The sequence below is a fragment of the Castor canadensis genome, chromosome 2 (assembly GCF_047511655.1).
Source record: "Castor canadensis chromosome 2, mCasCan1.hap1v2, whole genome shotgun sequence".
Taxonomy (NCBI): domain Eukaryota; kingdom Metazoa; phylum Chordata; class Mammalia; order Rodentia; family Castoridae; genus Castor; species Castor canadensis.
Genome location: NC_133387.1, coordinates 101,917,320 through 101,943,546, shown reverse-complemented (window position 1 = coordinate 101,943,546; position 26,227 = coordinate 101,917,320). Strand labels below are relative to the sequence as shown.

Below are 26,227 nucleotides of genomic sequence, written 5' to 3'. Positions count from 1 at the left end.
TGCCTCTTCCTCGACCTCAACTGGAACTGTGCCCTCCCTGTTTGTTCAATGCTGCTGCCAGGAGATCTATCTTCATCTTCATTTTTCATTCTGCTTCCTTTTGAGATTCCTGGCCTCAGCTGACAAACACCTTAGTTGCCACTTTCAGGAGCTGGGATGCTTTCATGCCTGCATATCCTTCTAATTTTTGTAACTTTCTTCTAATGTCCCTCTGGGTTTCCCCCACGAAGGCGACAATGATCATTTGCTGATTTTTAGGGAACTCAGGATTGAAGGGAGAATATAGATGGCATGCTTTACATAGTCTCTCATAGAATTGTGGTGGGTTGTCATAATACTTCTGTAAGATCTCTGAGACTTTGTTCATGTTTATGGCAGCATTTCTTCCCCCTTCTCTTAGACCTGCCATCAGAGCCTCTTTTAGCTCTCTCAGAGCCTCTTTAAATCTATGTAAATTGTCTTGACCTTCTGCTTCATTTGGGTCCCATGCAGGGTTCATCTTTTGGAAAAGCTGTCTGGGCATAGGCTTGCACATCATTCTCCCATTGGGGTCATGAGCCTCAAACCAATGAAGGGCTGCTTGGACAACTTGTTGCCATTCCTCCATACTGGGGAGCCTCTGGAGCATTAGGGGAGGAGCCATTTTTCTCTTTTTATTTCTTTTAATAGTCCCAGTATCTGTTTCCCTCACCATCATAATCTTACAATTGTCTTCAAAGCATTTCTTAAGCCAAGGAGGATGAGCTGCCAAGGTCTGCCATATGTCTATGTAGAGGAACTGGTCAGGATGACCTGGTGTTCCTGTCACTACCTGATAGACCATATGAATGGTTTCTCAATCTAGAGATCACTCAGAAGGTCATCCAACCCTAAAGGTCACCCTATCTATTTGACAGAATTTCCAAAGTTTCTGGGATGTTAGCTCCACACTGTAATCACCTGTGTAACCTCTCTTGAATTTGTCAAGCATACATGCAAACATTATAAAGGAGTCTTTTTACTTTGGCTTGCACCCATATTGAGACAGGGTACAAGAGGATTAGGGAGTATGGAAATGAGGTACAGAGTCATCAATTTCCAACACTAAGGGAAGACAGACAACTTTTGCTTCATCTGTTCCTAGCTGCTCTCCTTGAGGAGATATTTCAGACATCTCATAGCCATAGCGAGCCCATATAAGACCTGGACTGGTGCCCACCAAGTGGGGTTGCCCTAGACCATATGAGAACACCTCTGGCTTCTGGAAGTGGGCTGTGCACACCATGTGGTGACCAAAGTCACACTCCTTTCATGCTCTCAGCTGCACATCACACATTCATTCAACCCAACACACCTAGTCTGGAAGGTATCCCAGCTTCCCCTTGAATAATCACAAAAACCAAAAAACCAGATTCAAGGGTACTGGTGGGCATCTAGGGGGTGATCATGCCCCTCTTCCATCCTCTCATTGATGGGCCTATTCAGATGGACCCAGGTCAAACCTGTTCCAGATGGGTGTCACTCCAAATTTTCCTGGTTCCTGAGGTCTCTACCCAGGTTCCATTGCTATGTACAGACCTGAAGCCTCAGAATCCATGGGAGGCTTCCCTAGCCATTTGGACTAAGTGTCCAATTGTGCCTCAGCTGGGTTGCATCCCCAGGAATTGGGCCACAGCCCAAGAGCCAGGGAGGCAAAAATGCCAACTTTGGTCTCTCCTGTTCCTGGCCAATGCACCAGAAATGTTACAGGAAATGGTGAGAGAAACAAAGTCACTGAGAAAAGTTTGCAGGAAGCAGGAATTTTATTATGCTAGCAGACTAATGGGAGATAAGCTCTCATCACTGATCCTGAGCCTGGATCAGTGTCAGGAAATGAGTTATATACCCCACAGGTGGGTTATGTAACCGGGAGTTTTTGCAGTATATGGTTCACAGGTGGTCAGAAAGACAAGTCAGTTACAGAGAAAGAAGTTGGTTACAGTTTTCCCCCAGTCCCTCTACAGAATGTGGTCACAGTTACAGGAAACCTTGCGAGCCTAGCTGGAGGTCTGTGATATTTTTGAGCTTGCAGAAAGCTGCTTTTAGCCCCCAAAGTAGGGAATTCAAGGTGAATACCAGACAGTAAATCCCAGGAAAATATCTAAGCTGGCCCCAACATTACCAAAGCAGGCTAAGATAGAGAGAGACCGGCACTCTTATGACTTAATATTATATTTCAGGTTGAACATTTTTCTCCCTCCCTCTGAGCCTTCCTTTCCATAGAAAATACATGCAGATTTTTCACGACTTAGCTTAAATCACCAGCCTACTGAAAAGACCACCCAATGCCAACCTCACCCAATGATTTTTTGTGATCAAGAATCACCTCCCATAGTTAGCACAGGTTTTAAAAGCACCTGGAAATAGGAAGAGCTCTCTGTGCTTCCACCTCATACCTGGTCCAACATGGTCTCTTGTAACTTATTTCCTAACCTTTCATAAACCTTTATTATCACCCTCACTATGTCTACATATGTGACCTGGATGCATCCACATGGGAAATAAGGATCTGGATCTTCTGTTTAGAAGATGGTGATCCTGCCTACTAGATACTCCTCTATGGGAGGGAAATGGAAGAAGAGGTGGACTGAGAGTTTCCTATAATGATACGGGGGCAGAGGCAGAGAGCCAGCCAGACTGCAGGCTTTTAGCTTCATTCCCATCTGTTTCATGTCCAAAATCCTCTAGACACTTTAATCTGGGTCCTTACTTCTTTCTTTTCTGAGCTTACTAAGATAGCCAAATATCACCAGTTTCAATGGAGACATAATCCTTTTTACCACAACAGTCTGCCCCTTTCCCAGCCTGTCATACAAATTCAAATTTAAAAACAAATTTTTGGTATAAACTAAGAGCATAGACTCATGAATCCCATACCCATTGTCTAGATGAGGATATGGGATGACAGCCCTATACCCAGGACTAGTGTCTCTAAACTCAGGTTAAAGGTTTGGCTAAAAAAAAAGCTACTGTAGCCCAAGGTAAACTATTTCTTAGAGATTATTAAAAACACTCTCTAGAAGTAAATCTAAACCCTTCAATATCTAAGAGTGTACTCAGAATAAATTGTTTTATAGTTGTGTGAATTTTGTGTACATCTCTTGCATGATTAATTTATTAAAGACAAAAATCTGATAGCTGTGACAAGTCTTATTAGAGACTGAGACTGACTCAAAACACATTCCTAGAACTGACTCTTGCTTCAGCTATCAAGCCACCCTAAATTGGACCTAAAAAACAAAATGGGACACACCCCAATCTGCTCTTCAAAAATTTTAAAATAATAATCAATGTACTTGTGGCCACTTAGTTATCTTTTACATGTTCTTGCACTCTTCAATCTATGCATGCTTAAATTGATATTTATGGCATGCCTCATGTAGAACCTTTTATATTTTTGTGTATAAATGTTGAACATTTTTAGGATGATTCTTATTACAGATGTAACAGAATGGAATGACAAGCTTCTGTTCCCTTGTCTCTGCACCCCACTTTTCTGCCGCTACTTTTAAGAAGTGCAGTTTTTCAAAGTTTTATGTGAATCAGGTCTAACTAAAATATAGGCATTATTTTATGGACAGTAACTTTAATCTGTTTCATTTTGTCATAAGTATAATTTACATTCAATTTTTTCCTAATTAGGTCAATTAATATATGTGTCTTTATAAGTTAGTTAGTGTATAGAAAAACAGTTTAAGATTGCCTTTTTTCATGGTCTTCTGAAAGATTTTCAGGGGTCATGTTGAACTAGAACCTGAATCTGTATGTCTATAACAACAAGGCTATCTTAATATTATTCTGCTTTGTGTAACATCTGTAAGAAACTGTTGTAAGGAAAGATTTTATCAAAATAATTACTCATGTTTTCTGTTGATATTCTTAAGCTTTTAAATATTTAAACGAAACCTTCACTAAATCAGAGTTCATTTAAGTATTTGCTCATGTAAAGTTTTCTTAAATGACCAACTTTTTACTGTGTTCTGTGTCTAGACTTTAGTGTACAAACATTTGCAAAGTTAAACGTGTCAGCTTAATACATGTAAAATATCCAGTAAAAGTTGTCTTTTACCCAGAAGCATTACATCAAAACCTTTAGCATATAAAAGGGTTAATGAAACTTTGATAGTTGTGCTGTTTGTGATCAAAAACGTTCAGAAAAACCTTGCCATATGGGCAATCCTGCTCTTTAAAACCTGGCCTATATTTGTGTTACTCAAATGATTGTTATTATTTATATGAAATGTACTTGTGTATTACATTTTCTGTCACAGGCATTGTCACCCTAACTTGTAAGACATCTGTAGTTAACAGTGCTAGACTTTCACAGGTTGTGTCCATGTGCTCCTAATTGTAACAAGGAGCACTTAGTATAGTTGTTTTAATGCTGTCCATCATAATTGTTTTCCTAAACTGCTGTCTGCTATAGAAATAACTAAATTTTCTGACAATTCTTAAACTACATATCAGTGTTTTAACCATGGCTATTCTAAGTCTTGTCATTCACAGTCTGGGTCCTTCTCTGAAGTATTTGCAATCAAACCCCAAAAATGACTAACAAGTATCTATTTTTCAATGGAGTCAGCCATTTAGATATTTGCTTTTTTGACATTTTGTATTCTCCTTTTAACACTTTTAATTGTTGTCTGTTGACATTCTGAAGAATTTTTAAAATGTCAACATATCAACTACTGTCCAAACTGAACTAAAAATGAATGTCAGGTAAGCCCACTTCTTCTAAACCTCTTTTGTTGCTTATAACTTCATCAAATGGGTCTTAATTGGCATTTATGCCCATCTGACCTGCCCGATACATTCCTTCCAAGATGGAAAACATCTTTAAAAAGCTATTTCTACAATGAGGGACTTTCATAAACAGAAAGAGTAAGTGACCAAATCTTCAGAGGAGACTCTTCAGAGACAAACAGCATAGAAGGAGTTTGTTTTTTCCATGGTAAAATGTCTCCTTTTAAGAGCCAGTCTGAGATTCTGAAGGATGCTGATGAGTGAGTTAGATGTATGGGGGTCAGAGGAGGATGGGTGACAAGAGAGGCCAGACACCCAGCATCATCATAGCAGTCCTTCCCTGTCTTTACTGGTACCACAGATGCTCCCATCCCTGGAACAGGCTAGGTGCTCCCACTGAGTTAGAATATCTTGCCAAGGACTGTGAGGTAGAATAAACTTCTTATGTATGTTTTGGTAGCCAGGAACCAAAGAGAAAGCTGAGTATTGTAATAAGGCCCTTCCCTCAATCCCTTATGCTCTTAATAGGTAAGTGTATAAATCTTTTCATAACATCAGGACCCTGATGTCCCAATCATCTATCTCAAGCCCCACCTCTGATTTTGCAGTATGAAGGGCCAAGGGTTCAACGCATGAATGGGAGCAATTACCATCCACACCATAACCCTGAATCCCTGCTTGCAAAGGTTCACGTCCATTTCACAATGGAAAATGCATTCAGTCCATCTGCAACCATTCCCATTATCTTAACAGTCCCAGAGTTGCACAAAAGTCCAGAGTCTCCTCTAAGACCCAAACCAAACTCTTAATGGTGAATCCCCAGAAAATCAAAAAGAAAGTTAGACAGTTCAGGGTACAGTTGTTCAAGGGTAAGTGTTTTCATTCCAAAAGAGAGAAAAAGGAAATAGTAAGGAGAAATCAGACCAAAGGAAGACCAAAAGCCAGTATGGCAAACAATGAACCCTTCACCATCAGGTCCAGAATCAGGGACACTTTGTACTGTGATCTGAGCCCCAAGATCTCAGGCAGTCCTATCCCTTGACAGGTCCAACCAAGATGGCTGCTTTTTGGTTGGCTGTTCTCACAGCCAATGGCCTTCCCTCTGCATACCATCCAACTTTCTGGCAACCGACCTCCAGTAGTCTCCACAGCAACTTGTATTCATTCTCACAGCTTCACAATGTGACCTCTCAATGGCTGCTTGCAGAGATTCTGGCCCTACTGTATACTGTTTGACTACCCAGGATTTCCTTTCAAATCTCTATGGAAGCCTCTATGACCCTATATTTCTTGCATTCTGCAGACCCCAAAACAAGCATCATGTGGAGGATGTCAGCTTCCTGTACAGCTTGAGCCCACTTGAGACTCGGAGTGCCTAGATGGCCCACCATGGGAAAATGAGTGCCAGGGAGAAAATTCCCCAGAAAGCCTGGGAAAGCAGAGAATCTCAGGGCTCTTCTCACATAAAAGTCTCTGAAAGAGCTGGACAACTGTGGCTGAAACCTGTAATCCTAGATACATGGGAGGCTAAGATCAGGTGGATCATGCTTTGAGGCCCACCAGGGTAAGTAGTTCTAAAGACCCCATTTCCAAAATGTGCAAAGCAAATGGAATGCAGGTGTGACTCAAACATTAAACATTTAGGTGTAGGGCATTTGGGTTGTTTCCATAGCTTGGCCCTTGTTAATAGTGCAATGATGAACATTGGTGTATAGGTATCTCTATTGGATTCTGACTCATAAGTCTTTTGGGTAGATTCCAAGAGCAGTATCACTGGATTATATGGAAATTCTATCTTTAGCTTTTTGAGGAATCTCCATGCTGATTTCCATAGTGGTAGTACTAATTTGCATTCCCACCAACACTGTAGCAGTTTTCATGTTTTGCCGCATCATTACCAGCATTTCTTGCTGTTACTGCCTTGAAAATGGCTGTGCTAAGGAGGGTGAGATGAAATCTAAAGGTTGTTTTGATGTGTTTCTCTTTTATATCCAGGGAAGTTGCACACTTCTTATATTTACTGGCCATTTGTACCTCTTCCTTTGAGAATTCCCTATTAAATTCATGTGCCCATTTCTTCATTGGGATGTCGATTCCTTGGGGGTTGAGTTTATTGAGTTCTTTGTAGATTCTGGAATACAGTCCCTTATCAGATGAGTAGCTGGCAAAGATTTTCTCCCATTCTGTACACTGTCTCTTTAGTCTAGTGACTGTTTCTTTTGCTGTGCAGAAGTTCCTTGGCTTCATGTAGTCCCATTTGTTCATTCCTTCTCTAACATGCTAAGCCTTTTGAATTCTACTTAGGAAGTCATTCCCTATACCTATATATTCCAGTGTATTTCCTACTAATTCCTAGAGTTTTAGTATAAGTTCTACTTTGTCAGATATAAGTGTAGCTACTCCTGCCTGTTTGTGGAGTCCATTTGCTTGGAAAACATTTTTACACCCTTTGTTTCTTTTTATCAATGTTTCTTTTCATTAATGAGATGAGTCTTTTGCAAGAAAAACATGGCTAGGTCTTGTTTTTAACTCAGTTTTCTATTCTATGTCTTTGGATTTGGGTATTGAGGCCACTTATATTAGTGTTAATATTGAGAGCTTCATTGTGACATTTCCCTATATATGTGTATCCATCTATGTATGTATTATTTATGTCCTGAAATGGTTCTTACCCTCCATTATAAATCAGGTCCTTTGAAGCAAGACAAACCCCAGCTTTGGAACTGTGCAATGAAGGGGTGCATGTGACCTTTTAATGAATGAGGGTAAGCAATTGAGGTCTTCATGGGCTGGAAATGTACACCTAAATAATTTTCATGTATTTACTAAGAAGACAGCACTTTCTCCTTAGGGCTGCAGGACAGTTTCACTCACCCAAAGACACCAGGCTTCTGTAGGTCTCCAGCATCACCTCCCTGTACAGGGTTCTCTGAGCATCGTCCAGGTCCTGCTTTTCCTCCCAGGTAAAGTTCACCACCACATTCCCAAATGACACCAACTCCTGGAATGCCATATTTCTTCTCAACTCACCAGCCCTTGGAATATGGAAGTTCTGGCTTCTGTATTTGTGGGTGGGAGTGGCAGTGGATTCTCATATGCATTTCTTAAATGCAGCTGTTTTGTACTCTATAAGGTGAAGGAAAGTCACAGAAATGTACTGCTACTGTAATAATTTATTAAGTTTAAAATACTATAAAAAACTTTACCTTGTACATCTAAAAACATTCTTGTTAGCTAGGCACAGGGCTTACTCCTATAATCCTCGCTTCTCAGAAGGCAGAGATCAGGAGGATCATGTTTAGAAGCCTGCCTGCACCTTAAAAAAAAACCTTTCACAAAAAAAAGGTAATTGTGTGGCTCAAGATGTAGGTCCTGAGTTCAAACCCCAGTACCACAGAAAAAAGAATTCTTGCTAAGGATTGAAGTAGAAGTAAAAACAGGCTTAGTGGTACCTGGCAGTAATCCAAACACTAAAAAGGATGATATAGGAGTACTGGGAAACCTGGGATAAATAGCAAGCCCCACTCTATTTAAGAAATAAACTATGATTAACAGTTTTTTCTTTCAAGGAATTTATGATCTGATATGAAGAATTCATTCAATATAAACAAAACCCCACAAACTGTTAGAGGAATTGACTTATTGCTTCAGTGTAAGTGAAGCAAGGAAGGAGAACATATAATTCTATTTTGCAGAATGAGTCTTCACTTCACTGAGAAGGCTAGGATGTTTACCCCTTGCATTTACTAAAAACATGTTCTCACAGCTAAAGGCAACAACAGAAGTCCACTCACAATCCCACAAACAATACCCACCACATTAATGGAACTACACATCTATATTGTTGAGGTGAATGAAACTGGACCATGATGAGAGATAAACACAATATTGAAGGCACTGATTATGCATTTTAGGTGTATAAACAATGTCCAACAAGAAATTTTATGTGCTTGTTGTTTTCTAATGACTTATAAACTAAAAGTATGCACACAGGCATCACAATAATTCCTTCCTAGCTCCAAAAGATTGCTTGTGTTCACTCGAGGCATCTCTGCCATTTCCCAAATGACAGGTGGAAAACATGAGGTCATGAGAACAGGTGAGCAAACTGAGCAGATCTACATTTCAACAGTCATCACTGGGAGGAGGATTGGAAAGGTTTAAGGGAGAGTTAAAAGGTAAGAAAACAGCATGAGGCATTAGATCACAGACTGCAGAACAGAGAAATAACCTTAAAAAGGAGAAAAAAAAAAAACAAGAGAAGGGCAGGGACAGAATTTGCTTAAGAATTTGCCAAATGAACATAAAAAGATATTTGTCTTCCAGGTGATCTGCATAACTGCTGCTACTTAGGTACTGGTACGGTGATGTGAAGTTTGGAAAATGGAAGAACAATACAACAGCAGGCCGGGTACCTTCAGCTGTCAGCTGTAATCCTATTTACTCTGGCGGCAGAAATCAGGAGGATCCTGGTTCAAAGGCAGGCTGGGCAAAAACTTCTTGAGACCCTATCTTGAAAACACCAAGCACAAACCTACAGACACACACACACACACACACACACACACACACACGAAGCAACAACAACAACAACAACAAAAAATTTAAGAAAGAAAAATAAAGATAGTACCAACATTAAAAAAAGGCTGGTGGAGTGGCTCATTCATAGAGCACCTGCCTAGCAAGCACAAGTCCCTGAGTTCAAACCCTAGCACAGCAAAATTTAAATAAAAAAAAAGAATCCAATGACAGAAGTGACACAGACTTGAACATATCACATTTGGAATATCTAAGACCACATATGTAGGATGGCCAACTACCACTTACATACGTGATTCCAGAGTTCAGGAGAGAGAATAAGCTTAACATAAAAAAATTTTGAAAGTAACAGAATTTTAAAGCTGCCTAAAATTACCACAGCTAATGAAATGGATGGTCTTCAAAGAAGAAAAGTAACAAGAAAAGAATGTAAGAAAACTAATATTTCCTGATAAAGGAAAGGAAACAGACTACAAAGACCAAGAAAGAATTTTCTGAGTTTGTCCCAAAATAAAGAAAAGCTCATGTTAAGAACTCCATGGGACTTTCATGGTGGTGCACACCTGTAATCCCAAGACTCATGGGGCTGAGGCAGGAGGATCATGAGTTTGAGGCCAGACTGAGTTACATAGTGACACCCTGTCTCAGAAAAGCAAAAAGGAGCTCCACTAATGTAATCAAGTATATTCATATTCTATGGAGACAAATTCTTTCAATGGTTCACATAGACATTGAGATGATTCCTTTTAAAATTCAATCCTGGACAAGGCATGGTGGTATACACCTGTAATCCGAGCACTGAGGAGGTGAAGGCTGGAGGATCAAGAATTTGAGGCCAGTCTGGGCTACAGAGGAGACATAAAACCAGTATGAGGTAAAGAGCAATCTTGTCTCAAAAACAAATACATAAATGAAAATACAAGTACCATCCTGTTGTCAGTTCTGCTTTAGTTAGGATATGAAATGCCCTACAGGACTAGGTGTAAAAGGGTAGGATCCAGCCCATGGTGTGACAGGCAGATGGTGAAACCTTTAAGAAGTTATGTACAGTGTGCCCTGTAGTGAATATTGAGACCTAACCAATTCTCTTCTCTCTTTCCCTTTCTAGCTATGGAGTAAGAAGCTTCCTCTGCCATGAGCTCCTGACATAATGTACTTTTAGTCCTTGCACAAGCCCAAAGGCAATGGGGTCAAATGATGACACACTGAAAACTCCAAAGACAACAGACAATATAAGTGTTTTCTCCTTTTAAGTTGATTATCTCAGGTATTTTGTCATAATGATAGAAAGCTGATAAACAAAGAAAGCTATCACTCCATCCCAAACTCAAACTAGAGCTGAAGAAACTCAAAATACAACTCTTCCTGTATCCAAAAGGGAGTGGAGAAGACAGAGCACACTGCAATCTGTCCATGTCATTCTACTGTAGTAGCCTTAATAGCATAAAACAGTTGCCCTCCCCTACACCTTACCATAATACTAAATGTATTATTTCCAACAGTTCCTTTAATTTACCATGACATGTTATGGTATAAAGAAAATATTTCAAGGAATGGTTAAAAAAAAGGAAAATCACAATACAAAGTGGTAGAGGATGCATCAGAACCAGATATGGCATTATTGCAAAGCAAACGTTTTTTAAAACTCAGATTAAGGCACTAAGGAAGCTAATGGATAGACTATAGACAGCATGCAAGGACAGGTGGGCAAAACAAACTCCAACTGTGTATTGGCTACAAGAAGATCATTTAAATACAAACACATATGCTGGGCTCAACCCTGTAATCCTAGCTTCTCAGGAGGCAGAGATTAGAAGGATCAAGCTTGAAGGCCAGCTCAGGCAAATAGTTCTGGAGACCTTACCTTGAAAATACTCAACACAAAACAAGGTTGGTAGAGTGGCTCAAGTGGTAAAGCACCTGCCTAGCAACCCTGAAGCCCTGAGTTCCAACCACAGTAGCACAAAAAAATATAAAAATAAATAAATACAAACACATATGAATTAAAAGTAAAGGGGTGGAGAGGGATAAATACGATCAAAGCACGTTATAGGCACATGTATATAAATATCAGAATGAAACACCTTAGTGCAATAAATATATATGAATAAAATGTTAATTTAAAAAAGTTAATGGAGAAAATATGTCATACTAACACTAATCAAAAGAAATCAGGAGCCTTAGCTCAGTTGTAGAGCTGGAGCCTGGATTGTTGCCAAGAAAAGAGGCATTAGGTAACAATGCGGTGATGAGTTCTGCAACATGTAACAATTCTGAACATGCACGCATCTGACAACAGATTCTGCAACCATGGGACAGCAACATTCTTAGAAGTGCAAGAGAAAGATGAACCCACAGCACAACCGGAGACTTCAACAATCCACTCTAAAAACAGACAGACCCGCCAGCCATGTAATCAGTAATGACACAGCTCAACTCAACAACAGTTGACTTTCAGTGCATGTAGTTGGCCTCAATAGATCACTGCTTCTAGCAACAGATTGCACATTCTTCCCAAGTGATATGGACAACCACCAACCTAGGCCACCTTCTCAACCAGAATAAACACCTGTACTGGTTTAAAAGTCTAGAAAGCACACGATGCCTGCCTACGGGCCCTAGCTTCTACCAACCTTTACACCAAGGAAGCCACCAAGATCACTATCGGTCAGCCTATGATGGTTTTGGCCCCACACCAGGTGAAGGCAGTTTTAGAATTAAAAGGTCATGTATGGAAGACTCGGGAAAGACTGACCAGTTACGAGGCTAAACTGCTAGAAAGTGTTGAAGTGACTGTGGACACCTATAGCACCCTAAACCCAGCTTCACTGCTACCCACTGAATTGCTGGGAGATAATCATTCTAGTGAGGAGATAACCTCCTACACAGTGTCTAGCAGACTGGACCCACTTGATATCCCCTGCTGGAGGTGGACCATGAGTGGTTTACTGACAGGAGTAGCCATGTCCTGAAGGGGTGATGGAGAGCAAGGTATGCAGTGGTCACTGCTGAAGAGGTCATTGAATCAGGGCCTCTCCCCTTCCTACCCTTTTTTCCTCCCCCAACCTCAGCCTAAACAGCACAGGAAGTGTCTTTGTCCTCAGACTTGACCTTGGGAAAGGACAAAAGACGTAATATCTAAACAGACTCAAAGTATGTCTTCCTCATGATTCATGCACATGCAAACACCTGGAAAGAGAGAGGGCTCCTGACTGGGAAAAGACCCCCTCATACATCAAAAAGAAATTCTCCCACTCCTAGAGGTCATAGAGTGGCCCAAGAAAGTGGCAGTAATTCACTGATGGGCATCAAATTGGCCTGGCTGATAAGGAAGCAAAGTAGGTGGCCCTTAAGCCCTATACTTAAGCACTGCCACAGTTCTGCTCTCCTCCATCTTTACCAGTTAACTATAGCCCTGAGGAAGAAATGAATGCAGCCCAAAGAAGAGGGGCAAAGCAAGGTGATCCTTGAAAGGTAGGAAACAAATTGTACCACCCACGGCCATCCAGTAAAAGATAATAAAACCCATTCAAGATTCCTTGCACTTGGGAAGGGATGCTACTCTAGTAGCAATCATCCAACTCTTGCTGAAACAGGAATGAACAGCACTGTACTGTAGGTTTGTCAGGCCTGCTATTTGTGTTCTTATAATAATCCTGGACCTATCCTCCCCCTGCTGGTGGAACCCATCCTAAGGACTGGAACTTACCTCAGGGAAGAATAACAGATAGAATTTATTCCTATGTGTACTTGCAGGGTCTATGAACTTTTGTTGGTCCTAGTGGATACCTTCACCAAGTGGCCTGAGGCCTTTCCAACCTGAGAGGAAAGGCCTTTCTAAAAGTAACTAAGGTACTCCACAAGGAGATTATTTCCAGGATTGGACTTCCAAGGTCTTTCCAAAGTGATAACGGACCTGCATTCACCTCCCAGATCACTAATGTAATAACCAGAGACCTAGGCATCACTTACCATTTATTCACCTGTATGAAATCTTATATGGAAGGCCATTTTCTTTCTAATACCTTGCCAGTGGATTTAGCGATCAGGGAATTGACAAGGTATGTAACCCACTTAGGACAATTCCAGGAGGCTATAAAGGAACTAGGGGAAAAGGTCATGTCTGCTCCTCAACCAGGGGGAATACTTCACATAAGGCCTGGGGATCAGGTGCTCATTAGCACCTGGTGGGAGACAGCACCCCAGCATCAGTTGCCACCTAAGTATAAAGGGCCATATGTAGTGATGTTGGCCACTGTTTCAGCTGTGAAGGGTCAGGGAATAGATAACTGCATTCACCTCTCTAGGTGAAGTGCAAGCCAGAGGAAAGCTTCCCTTATGCACAGGACCCTGAGTCTGACTATTCTCGTGAGCCTCTGGATGACTTGAGATTCCTCTTCAAAAGAAAAAGGCCAGCACTTCAGCAAATAGATAAGTGATGCTAAACTCCTCTGCTTTAAAACACCCCCTTTTCTGGGCACTTCTTAGATCCTGACTCTTATGATTTTAGACTGCTGTGGTAGGAACTGTGTTTTGCCACAAGGATGGAATTACACTGTATATTGTTCAAACCTCCTTGTAGCACTACCCTGGGTCCTCATATGTTGGCCCCACAATCACAGCCATAGTCCCCACATGGCACCCTTACAGAAAGGTGATTGCATCAACCCTCAACCTTCTAAAGAAAAAAAACCAAACAAACAATTCCACCTACAAGACACACTTGAGTATGTGTAGACTTCTCCACAGGTGGAATGGAAACAGCCTATCTAATTAGCTTTAGGGAATGGGTAACGAATGAGGCCAAACTTTGCAATCCACGGACAAGTCCATTCCTGTTGGTCTTGAACATTACTAAAAGAAAGGGCCTCCCATTAAAGTGGGCAAATCTTTGAAAATGTGTATATCTGGGGCCAGGCTCCCATTTGTGTACAAGCAATTGGGCAAAGGGTTCTGAGATGCCAAGAAATACCATCTTACCATTACAGTTACAGACAAGTTTAGGGACCTTCATCCAGGGATGAATACAGGTAGGAAGGGAGAGGTTCCTATAGGTACTGGACGGGGACCAAGAGCACTAAATCCCAAACACTACTTTCCCTGACAAGACTATAGACACCACAGAGACTCAATTTTGTTCCCAATACCCAAAAAAGAAATGCCCAAGGAGTCACTGGTTTAAACCCAATTGATCCCTATGATTAATAATTTGACTCTCATGCTGGACACCAGTGATTCATGCCTGTAATCCTAGCTACTCAAGAGGCAGAGAGCTTGAGGTTCAGAGTCACCCCTGCCTGTCACAAAACTCTATATAGAAAAAACCCTTCACAAAAAAAGGACTGGTGGAGTGTCACAAGGTGGAGGCCCTGAGTTCAAGCATCCAACTTCAAATAAATATATCAAAAAGTTGACTCTGGGGTGCCAGTAAGCTGGAACCCAAGGCTCAAGATTTATTGACCTCAAAATGCATTCAATCTTTTGAGAAAATAAGACTCAGAGTGTTATTCACCATGCTTGGCCCCCATAACTGCCATGGCACTGACTGGCCACTATACAATAGAGTACTGTGCACCAAGAGGGGCCATGGTAGCAGTGAAGCATATTCCAACTTGTATCCTTCTAACTCAGTGACATCCTCTACATTATGTACTTCTTATGTGGGAGACAGGCATGGCTATACCTACTTACCATTTGGACAGCGATGCACCTTGGCTTACCTGTTCCCTGTTATTCATCTGGCTCCCAGAGAGGATCTCAGGGTCCAGATGAGATTGTGAATTTGTGAACATGGGCCATACCAAAGGTCTCTTTGCTGCTGGGACTGGGGGGTGATATCAGGAATCTCAGAAGGTATTGGGGATAGTGCCACTGCAACTTGGTTATACAAAAACCTACTCCAGGAAATACCTAAAAGCCTAAATAAGATAGCCACCACTCTCCTAGACCTCAAAGTGCATTCTGATTGTCTAGCAGCCATGGTACTGCAGAACAGTACCATGTTCTTGGATATGATCACTGCCCCCCCCAGGGTGGGACTTGTGCCATGTTCGGAAAAGAATGTTGCTTTTATGTTAACAAATTTGACTGAAATACAAAACAACGTAACAGATATGGAAAAGACCAGAGACCTAAGGGAAAGAGCTGAAAAAGAATGGCTGTCTTTGGAAAAAACTTGGTTGTCTCCCTTCCTTGGACACTTGCATGTACTATGCTGATTTTGTTCATCAGCACTTATCTTGTGAACTGCTTTTCCAAGTTCATCTCACCCAGAGGCAAGCTGTACACTTTCAGATGCTAACCCAGGCTCTGGGGCCCAATGAACAATACATGGCTGGAAAATGATTCTGCTACCCATATAAACTGTTCCCATATAATCTGTTGACAGATTCAAGACAAGGAACCCCTATAGGTAGGGTTGTCTGCTCCTGATTAACATGGAAGAAGTTACAAAGAGAGAGAGAGAGAGAGAGAGAGAGAGAGAGAGAGAGAGAGAGAGAGAGAGAAACCTTCTTTTCCTCATGAATCCCCAAAAGATTTTGGGGCTCTTGTCTCTCAGGGGGAAGTTGATGTAGGGATCCTTAAAGGATTAATGTGAAGACTGTCAGGAGAGATTAAATCCACACCTCCCCCTGACCTACAGATATACCCCTTTCAGACTTAATACTTCAGTTCTTGTGGGCTACATCCTGCAAAGTGGGGAGGAGCAATAACCAGTTCCAACCAGTTCTGAATTATGTGCAGTTTAGCCTGTCACCTGTAGTAACATTTTTTGGTTTTTTTTTTCCTTTGTAAGGCTTCATGAATATTGCTGGCATCTCATGCATACAATTATAACTGGTGAATTATGGGAAGAAACATGTACAATCAGAAATCAGTTGTCACCTAGCTGCCAATCAAATTTGCTAATTGCCCTAAGCCCACGTGAAGGAACACCCAGGTTTTTCCTACCAGTCTGGTTCAATCCACATAAAACCAGAGACACCCCAGGCAACTGTACTCTTGAGCTGCATTGCTATAGCTCTGCTTTCTCCCTTGATGGTATCAATTTCACTTCCCACTTTCAAAAACTTTGCCAGGAGCTCCTTGTCTCTCAGATCAATTATTGGATTGTGACCTCAGACAATTGCCTGATGTGATCCCCAGACTCCTGATAACAATGAGAAACTGATTTAATTGAGGTTCTCACCAGTGTCAAAAGAGGAGAAGACCTCTGGAGGAAATGAGAGAGGTCAAGTATATTTTGAACTTTAGCAAAATGTGAGACATAGGTGGACAGATGGCAAACTATGTTACTACTGACCTTCCAGCTGGGACAAGTGACATTATGTAGCTGATCACACTGCCCTGAAGCAGACCAGAGGCACAATGAAACACCATGACATACACAACACAAGCCATACTGCCCTGTCTGGTTCCCTGACCCTCAAAATTGTGACCTCTAATGATAATTTCTATTTAAGCCAGTACATTTTCTACTTGGAACACCTTAAATGTAATTGTGTGAGTCATATTGCTGCACCTTTCCCATATTGTTTGTGAGAGCCAAATATCAGGTCTCTTTCACACTCTGGAACATTTATTCACGGGTGTGAGTCATTAGAGTTCACATTATTGCATGTGGAGAATAGTTCCCTTATCTTTAGAATAGTGAAGTTGTGGGTTTCTATTTCTTAAAATTTTCATGACAGGTTAATTTTATAACATTTATTCACTTTGGAAATATTGCAGATTGCATTTCTAGAGCAGAAATGCTACATTTCAGAACATGTTCAAGGATGGCTATAATTTTATCCAGGATCACTCCAAGCACCACATAGTTACTCCATTGTTTGAAAGAAATGTGTTTGTATTTTGTTTGTATACTGATACCTTTTGTTGTTGTCAGTACTGTGCTTTAACCTCAGTACCTCATGCTTGCTAGAGGTGCTCCAGCACTTGAAGCATGTTGCAACCCTAAATGAGTTTGTATATTGATATATTTTACATTCAGAGAACATTCTTCTTGGAACATAGATAGCAAGTGTTAAACTGTTTCAAGTGGATAGAAATTAAGTGTTCATTGATAGCTTTTTCTGGTGTTGCTTGACAAGATTTGGTGTGAGGTGAGTACCTAGGTTTACTTCCAATCTACTTCCCTATGCTACATCTTAGAGTGTAATTTACTTGTCAACCATTCTGATTTTCTTCTCAGACTGCCATAACAAAATATCACAGATCTGCGGTCCCCCGAGATTTTCTGTCTTGAAATTTAATCATCATTGTGAGCTATTAAGATAATAGAAACTTAGCCCAACTATGATGATTAAATGTGGGACCTTCTGGAAGTGGTTTGGAATTAGACAAAGTGATTGAAAAAGAGGCACCATGATTGTATCCTCATGGATTTATAGTGAGAAGGGAGACCAGGGGAAACACACACATGTCCAGACTCCCTTCTCTTGTCACATGTTTCCCTGCCTCAGACTGATGGCAAGAAGGTTACTGCCACATGTATCCCTCAATCTTGCACCAACACAACTTTGGGCCAAAATAAATCTCTTCTTTGTAGTTTATCCAGTCTTATAACAATGTGTGTGTGATGAGCAACTTAGAGCCCAGTAACACACAACCTGGACAATTTAAACTGTAGGTATGGCTCAACCCCAGGGCCTCCCATTTTGCCAGGCAAGTGTTCTAACTCTGAGCTACATCCCCCCCGCCCAAATGATGTATGTGTTCTCACAGTTCAGATGCCAAAAGTGAAAAATTCACAGACTGACAGGTTTATTTCATGAGAAGCCTTTCACCCAGGCAGCCATCTTTCTTTTTTCTGTGCCTTCATGTGGCCTTTCCACTGTTCTATTGGTGAGACAGAAATATCTGGTGTCTCTTCCTTTTTATAAAAACAGCAGTGGTGTGGGCCTAGATCCCTGTACTGTGACCTCATTTGACCTAAATCATCTCTTCAAATCCCCTGGTGCAATGCAGTCTCATTGAGGATTGGGCTTCCACATGGGAATTTAGGGAAAACATAGACATTCTGTCCATAAAACTCCCTGATTTGAAATTCCATCTCCAGCCTGTTTTAGAAGATTATTTGGGCTGGCTGTTTTGTTCATCTAACCAACTTTTCTTCCCCACAGTACTTTAGTAACAAGCCACCAGTGTGACCTCAGGGATGTCACCTGACCCTGATGAGCCAGTCATAAGAAAATGTTGCATATACAGTCTTTGTAGCAGGTCTTGTGATCAGAGTGGGGAGTAAGGGTCCATTGGCCCTGTAATCTTGGTTATCACTGACTTTTTGTGTGAGCCTGATGCTGCCCACACCATCAGGAGACTGTTTTTACAAGGTAGACAGAAGCTATGAGCAGTGAGTCCTGAAGGTGTCAAGATCTAGGTATTCTGAACATCCCAAAAGCCCAGCACACGTGATTGATAGAAGACCACTGTGGCTTTTTTTTGTATGTGGTTTTTGTCTCTGGTTCCCAGTCTGTAGAGGTGGGTCACTTCTGCCTTGACTGAACTTGCCATGTCTGACCTCTTTTTTTTAATATCTGAAAATTACCTTCTCTTTAGTATGTTATAGAGTGAATATTTTTTCTTTGTGAACACTGATCACTTTTGGCCAGTTTTGACTTCCTTCCCCCATGCACAACCCTTTTCTGAATTTTGATTGGATTTGCATGGTTCTTAGATGTATCTTATGGAAATACAAATTGAAAATACGGTGTTAGAATACCTACAACGTTCTACACTGAGTTGGGGTTAAAGCACAAAACACTTTTAGAGATTGGTGCAAATCTATAAGAGAAAGGTAGAAGATTTCACCTGTCGGGCCGCTATGACTCTTGTATGTGTGTGTGTGCACCTTACATCACAGGCTTACCATGTATAAAGTTAACCTGAAGGAGTAGGCAATTCCACACAATAGTGGAAAATAGTCTATGTGTGCTACACTCTGATATACTTCTACATCATATTGTATTTCAATTGACAAATAATTCTCATGGTCTCCTGAGAATTGACTGTGTCTGTAGTAACTAAAGCATTAGCTTAAAGGGCATGTGGAGTCAGGAAATAGAAGGAGCCAGTCTGTACAGCTCTGCAGAGTATTTTGGAAATAACATAAAATAAAGGGTTGGGGAATATATTTATGGGTTTCAACCATGGGAGTTTCCAGAATGTTCTGCCACCAGGGAGCAGTTTTTTAACACCCCAAAGAGAAGCACCTGTAATTCTTTTATTGCCCAAATAAAACTCTGTTTGCATGAAATGCTGACTCTCCATTTGCCTATCCATCAGCTCCTAGTAACAGCTACTATGTATCTATGAATTCTGTCTCTTATAAGTAGAATCATAATCCACAAGGTTTGTCCATGTTCTCGCTCCTATCAATGCCCGTTCCTGCTTATGGCAGGCCCCTGAACCTGCACCTGATCCTATAGGGTTTATTGCTGGCCATGCTTGCTTTGCTCTGACTTCTCACTTTTTGCTGTTTCTTCCATTTGGAATGCAAAGGTTTACACTTGAACCACTATACCTTCAAATGAGCAGCTTTCCTTTTGATTTTTTGGGGTTTTACAGCTAGGAGTTTGCCTTGGGTCTCAGAGGAATCTCTGGACTTTTGAACAACTCTGGAACTGTTAAGACTATGGGAACTCTTGCAGATGAATTGAATATATTTTCAATTGTGACCCTTTGGGGGCAGGGATTCAGTGTTATGGTGTGGATCATAAGTGCCCCCAAACATTCATGTGCTGAAGAGCCTTGTCTGTTCAGAAGCACTTTCAATCATTAGCTGCTGTTGAGGTGACATAGATAGGTCTCTGAAATGACTTTTCCTTTAAGCTACTGGATATTTCCCATTACTGCATCAATCCCACTGCTCTGATGACCCATGCACAAGGAAAGTATAAGACAGTGGAACACCTGTGATCATCATTCATGAAAATCAATTTAGTATAAAACTCGTGAGAAGCAGAAATTTATGAGTACAGAACAAATGCATGAAGGGAAATAGTGTCTGATTTTTCCCCCAGGTGGAGGCTTGGGCTTCTCATCTCCAGGCAGTCTGAAGTGGAATGTTCTTTTGTCCATGGGCGTTTGCACCCCTCCCTCATGCTCCGGACTGAGTCCTCTGTATTGGGTGTTCACTGCAGCATCAACTTTCTGCCTAGCTCCCTCCAGTATGTGTTTCTGTCACACTTTGCCCATCCCATACAGCATGACATCAGAATGCATGGAGTCCTGGGTTCTTATTCTGCTTAACATGCAGGGAGACATTTGACTTTGAACTACACAGGATGGGATTGATGGTCACACTGCTCTGTGATGCCTCCAGTCTGACCCTTTGACCCACACCTCCTCCTTCCCTAGTTCCCTGCCACTCCCACTCTCAGCCTCTTTAACCATCATCCTTCCTATTTCTACTTCACATTTTTTTAATGTTTGCTTAGGATATTTTATTTTTAAATTTCTAAAAGTTAAAGGCACTCCTGGTGTAACTAGAAATCAAATGATCCTAACTGTGTTAAAACATATTCTTGGGTACCCATGCCCTGAAATCTTGAAGGCTAATCCACACTGACCTGTTTTAGAATATCCAAGAAAATAAATAACACCTTTTAATCCCAGTTTTTTATATTACCTGAAGATTTTGGTATGGAATAATAGTAGATACTATATTACTGTATGTACAGAACTTTGAATTCTTTCAATAAAATATAAAATACACAGCATCTAAATCTGAACATGGGAGATCAGTGTTCACATTGGATGTTCTCTGTTTCATATTTGTGTATAATGTTCAAAATACAAATATGACAATATTTGTCAACATGTTTTTACAAAAGAAATCTTAAACTTTGATCATATTTTCTCATCATTTTTTAAATCACTGTAAGATATCACTTGTTGTATATTGAAATTTCCCCTTAAACTCAACACACCCCCCCATCCCCAGGATACCATCAAGCATGATCATGTGAATTCTTTCTCTCCACCACTTGTCTTCAATCTACTTCTAGTTTTTTCATTTTGATAGCAGACATTAATTTTACAAGGGGGATTTGATGTGACAATTCTGGATAGCCTTATGTGGAACACTGGTAGATTGCCCCCACCATTTTTCCCTCTGTTTCTCTCCCCTACTCCATTTAAAATAATTACAACAGGTGTCATTGTTCTGTTTCATAGATGCACACAAAGTACATTGACCTTAGTCACCCTTCTCCCTCCCACAACTATCCCCACTCCGGAACTATTTTATTGTCTTGGCCTTCATTTTTAATTCCAAATTCTAGTATACAAAGGAGTGAATATACTGTACTTTGGTCAGTTCCACCTCCTCTATTACTCTCCTTTACCCTTCTCCTCCTATCCTCCAGCACTCAATAGCTTTCAGTATATCTCATTACATTCTCTACCTGCACAGATGAAATGTATTTTCATATTGTTGACTCTCTACCGCTCTCTTTTCCTTTGCCTCACCCCACATTCTGTAGAGTTGTTCCATTATTATAAACATGATAGATATATAAATGTGTGTATGATCATGTTTGCTTTTTTGTAAATGTTTATCATTTGAATCTATCATCCACATAAAGGAGAAAACATGTGGCCTTTGTCTTTCTGAACCTGGCTTACTATACTTAATGTGATGTCCTCAAATTCCATGCATGTACCTCCAAAGAATGTAATTTCATTCTTCTTTAAGAATGAGTAACACTCCATTGTGTACCACATTTTATTTCTCCCTTCTTTCTTTTTTTTTTTTTTTTTGGTGGTATGAGGGCTTGAAGTCAGGGCTCAGTTTTGCTATGCAGGTACTCTACCACTTTAGCCACTCCATCAGCCCTTTGTCGTGTTGGTCATTTTCAAGATAGAACTTTTGGACCATTTGCCTGGGGCTATCTTTGGACCCATCTTGCTGATCTCTGCTTCCTGAATACCTAGGATTACAGGAGTGAGATATCAGCACCCAGCTCACTCTCTTAATTGTGTGTAAAATGACATCTTCTAACTGATGTTACCTTAGATTTGCTGAAGTACAGTGCCTGGAAGGGCTGATTTGGGGCAGTTTGTACCAAAGTAAACATAATCTGTAACTATTCCAACTCCTTAGATGTGGTGAATTAGCCTGGGAAAGGAAAAGTCTTTTCTCTTTTTTTGAATAGTAATAAGATTTGTTGGCCATAAACCTATCTGAGTTCTTCTAAGGCCAGCAAAATTACATCAGAGTGTAGCTTTGTGAGCACTGGAGAGTGAGGGCCACAGAAGAGAGCCAAGTGACCTTGATCCAGGTTCTCCTATCCTCGGTTCAATACTTTCAGTGCTCAGCCCACAGCAGTCACAATCTGGACTCTGTGCTTCCTCCATGCTGTTGTCCTTTGGTGTCTCCTCCTGCCTAGCTGACTGTGGCTTATAGCAGGCACTTCTCCCTCCTGTTAGCCTCTGAGGTCAGCCCCCTTCTTTCACACCATTCAGGGGGTTGGAGGTCTTTCTGTGCTCCTCTCAGTCCTTCTATCACCACATTTTAGTGTCTCCCCATCCAAGTTCCTTCTATGTCCAGATTTAACACAGTTCTGAGAACATGGGGTTGAGGTATCCAGTGCCAGTGCACGAGGCCTATTTTTCCATCTTTCTTTTGTTTTTCACTTATTTACGTATATTTATTTTGTGCTGTTCTGGGGATCAAGCCTAGGGCATTCTGCATGCTAGGCAAGCATGAGCTCCACCTGCAGTCCTCTCTTGTCTTTCCTGAGGCAGGCTCGTCTCCTTAGCCCAGGTGTGGTTCCCTCAGGTTCTGCAATTTAATGCAGGGGCATGGTGTGGCTCTGGGTCTTTCTAACTACCTTGACTCTGATGTCAGAAAACTGGGATGTCTTTAGGGCCCCAAACTTGAAGTCAGTCATTACAGCTTGTCCTAACCCACCCACTTAGCTCCTTTTCTCTGTACCTCAACAGAGAGAGAATGGAGTGGAAGGATGGAGTGGGAATGCACAGGATACACAGGCAGTAGTGTGAGACCTTTCTGCCTTAACTTGAGGGGTTTTTCAATGGTTGGCTTTTCAGAACCGAGAGCCTCTGGGAATCCTCTTGGTAAAATAAGTGGGTTATTAGGAGGAAAAGAAAAAAAACAAAACACAAAAAAGTGTAGAGGGTGGGAGCCATTGGGAGTGGAGTTGGCTTGTTGACTTGCATTTGACTGCCGGTGTGTATCCCAGTTTGGTTACTCAGTCATCTGTTAACTTATTGGCCATTGTGGTGAGAAATGGTGCACACAGCTGAAGGTTGAGGTACAGACTCTCCACCTCCCAAGTGTTGGGATTACAGGTGTGTACCACCACACCTCAATACTGCTCTTTTAGAAAAAAAGATTTCAAGACTTGAGTTGTAGCTCTGTGCAAGTGTGATGCTTGAGGCCTGGGTTTAATACCCAGTGCTGTCAAAAAAGAAAACTAGTATTTCAGTCATTTTAGGATATGTGGTGCTAGTCATGACTTTAATTTGCTTTTCCCTCATGAAGTGTTAAGCATCATTTGTATGCTTATGAGCCCTTTGTATATCTTTATTTTTTGGTGCTTTGGGATTTGAAGTCAGGCTTCATGCTTGCTGGGCAGGTGCGGTATCACTTGAGCCACTCCTCCAGCCCTTTTTTGCTTTAGTTACTTTTTAGGAAGGGTCTCACATTTTTGTCTTGGGCTGACCTCAGACTGGCAATCCTCCTACCTATGGCTGCCATGTAGCTCTGGGAGTGCAGGTGTGTGCCACCATGCCTGGCTTATTTGTCGAGATGGGTTCTGGCTAACTTTTTGTCCAGGCTGGCATCAAATTGAAATCAATCCTTCCATTCTCTGCCTTCTGATTAGCTGGGATTACAGGGTTAGACACTGGACCTGGCCTATGTGTATCTTGAATGATACACATTCAGATATGTAAACTTGAATGAGTTTCTGTTGAGATGTTCTTGTCTTTCCTGAGGCAGGCTCATCTCCTTAGCCCAGGTTTGCTTCCTTCATGTTCTGACATTTAACACAGGGGCATAGTGTGGTATTGCATCTTTCTAACGACCTTGACTCTGATGTCAGTAGACTGGGATCTCTTTAGGGCCTCAAACTTGAAGTCAATCATCACAGCTTGTCCTAACCCACCCACGTAGCCCCTTTTCTCTGTACCTCAACAGAGAGAGAATGGGGTAGAAGGATGGAGTGGAAGTGCACAGGATACACAGGTAGTAGTGTGAGACCTTTCTGCCTTAACCCCTGGGTTTTTTCAATGTTTGCCTTCTTAGAACAGAGAGTCTTTGGGGTTTCTCTTGGTGAATGAGTTGGTCATTAGGAGGAAATGAAAAGAACAAAACACAGAACTTAATGGATTGTGTGAGCCACTGGGAGTGGAGTTGCCTTGACTAACTCTCCCACTGGATTTTATGAGTTCTAAGAAATAAACAGTGTTCCAGGTTGGACTATGATGCTGTGAATCCTAGGTGAGCAGAGAGAGTTCCGCTTTTTTTGTGGATGTGGGGGTTGGATTCAGGGCCTCACGCTTGCTAGGAAGGTTCTCTATCACTTGAGCCATGTCCCTAGCCCTTTAGCTTTAGATATTTTTGAGATAGAGCCTCACTGTATGCCCAGGCTAGCATGGACCCCAATCCTCCTATTTACACTTCTCTCATAGCTGGGTGTGCACAATGATAACAAGCTTTTATTGGATGAGATGAGTTCTTGAGAACTTTTTTCCCAGCCTGGTCTTGAACTGTGATCATCCAGATCTCTACCTGTTGAGTTCCTTGGATTATAGACTTGAGCCACTGAGCCCCACTGAGAGGGTCCCTCTAATACAGAGTCACTCCTCAGGGCTGAAGTGATTAAGCACTTGCCTAGCAAACACAAGACTGAGTTCAAACCCCAGTACTGCCACAAAATAAAAAACACTGAACCAAAGACACACACACACAGACACACACACACACACACACAACAAAGCAAAAACCCCAGAGTCTCTCCCTGGCCCAGCCTGTGAGCACTGATGTGATTGTGATGGCTGGACTTCCCATCTCTGCAGCATGACCACTCCAGGCCCCTCCTCTGCCTACTGGTCCAAGAGTGGCAGTCCTGGGGTGCATGTGTTCATGCAACTCCCCCACCACCATAGCAGCCTTTGGGCAGGTCATGGTCCCAAAGCTAGGGCAGTGATGCTGAGGAATACGCGCCTCCCATTCATCCTCTAAAACCACTGGTGAGGGGAGTGAGAGAGAGAAAAAAAGAGAGAATTGGGGAGGGGAAACCTAGCCTGAGTGCCGGGAGTATTCCTAATTGTCCCAGGGCCAAGTGGTGTGAAAGAATCCAAGCAGAATGCCTGCGTGTAAATGAGGTTTATTAAAAGTTAGGGAAAGGGATGTACAAAGGGAGCATGATGGGGAGAAGGTGGAGTCTGAAGGCAGAGAGAGCATGTTTCTGCTCTTTAGGATATTTTAAACATTACAGTAACCTGGGGGAGGGGAGAGTAAGGTGATTCAAAGTCAATAATCAATCACTGGGGGAGGGGCATGGGGAGTTGCCAGCCAGGTGGAGGTGGTTCCTGAGCCAAAGCATGGTTAATCTAAGATGTAATTTTTTTTATTCTTATTTGCATACAAAGTTTGGGTCATTTCTCCCCCCTTCCCCCACTCCTTCCCTTACCCTCTCATCCCCTAGCTCTCCCCTCCACCTCCTAGCTACCCAGCAGAAACTATTTTGCCCTTATCTCTAATTTTGTTAAAAAGAGAGTATAAGCAATAATAGGAAGGAACAAGGGTTTTTGCTAGTTGACATAAAAATAGCTATACAAGGAGTTGACTCACAATAATTTCCTGTGCATGTGTGTTACCTTCTAGGTTAATTCTTCTTGATCTAACCTTTTCTCTAGTTCCTGGTCCCCTTCTCCTATTGGCCTCAGTTGC

General features: G+C 41.6%; 1 protein-coding gene across 1 annotated transcript in view; it reads right to left on the bottom strand.

The window, feature by feature from the left end:
• Positions 1-7,774, bottom strand: part of LOC109676327 (uncharacterized) — a 36,013-nt gene extending 28,239 nt beyond the window's left edge. Inside the window, exon 1 of the mRNA XM_074058115.1 lies at positions 7,636-7,774. Within this exon, the coding sequence (XP_073914216.1) occupies positions 7,636-7,774 (139 nt within the window). The remainder of the gene's footprint in view (positions 1-7,635) is intronic.
• Positions 7,775-26,227: the final 18,453 nt, after the last annotated feature.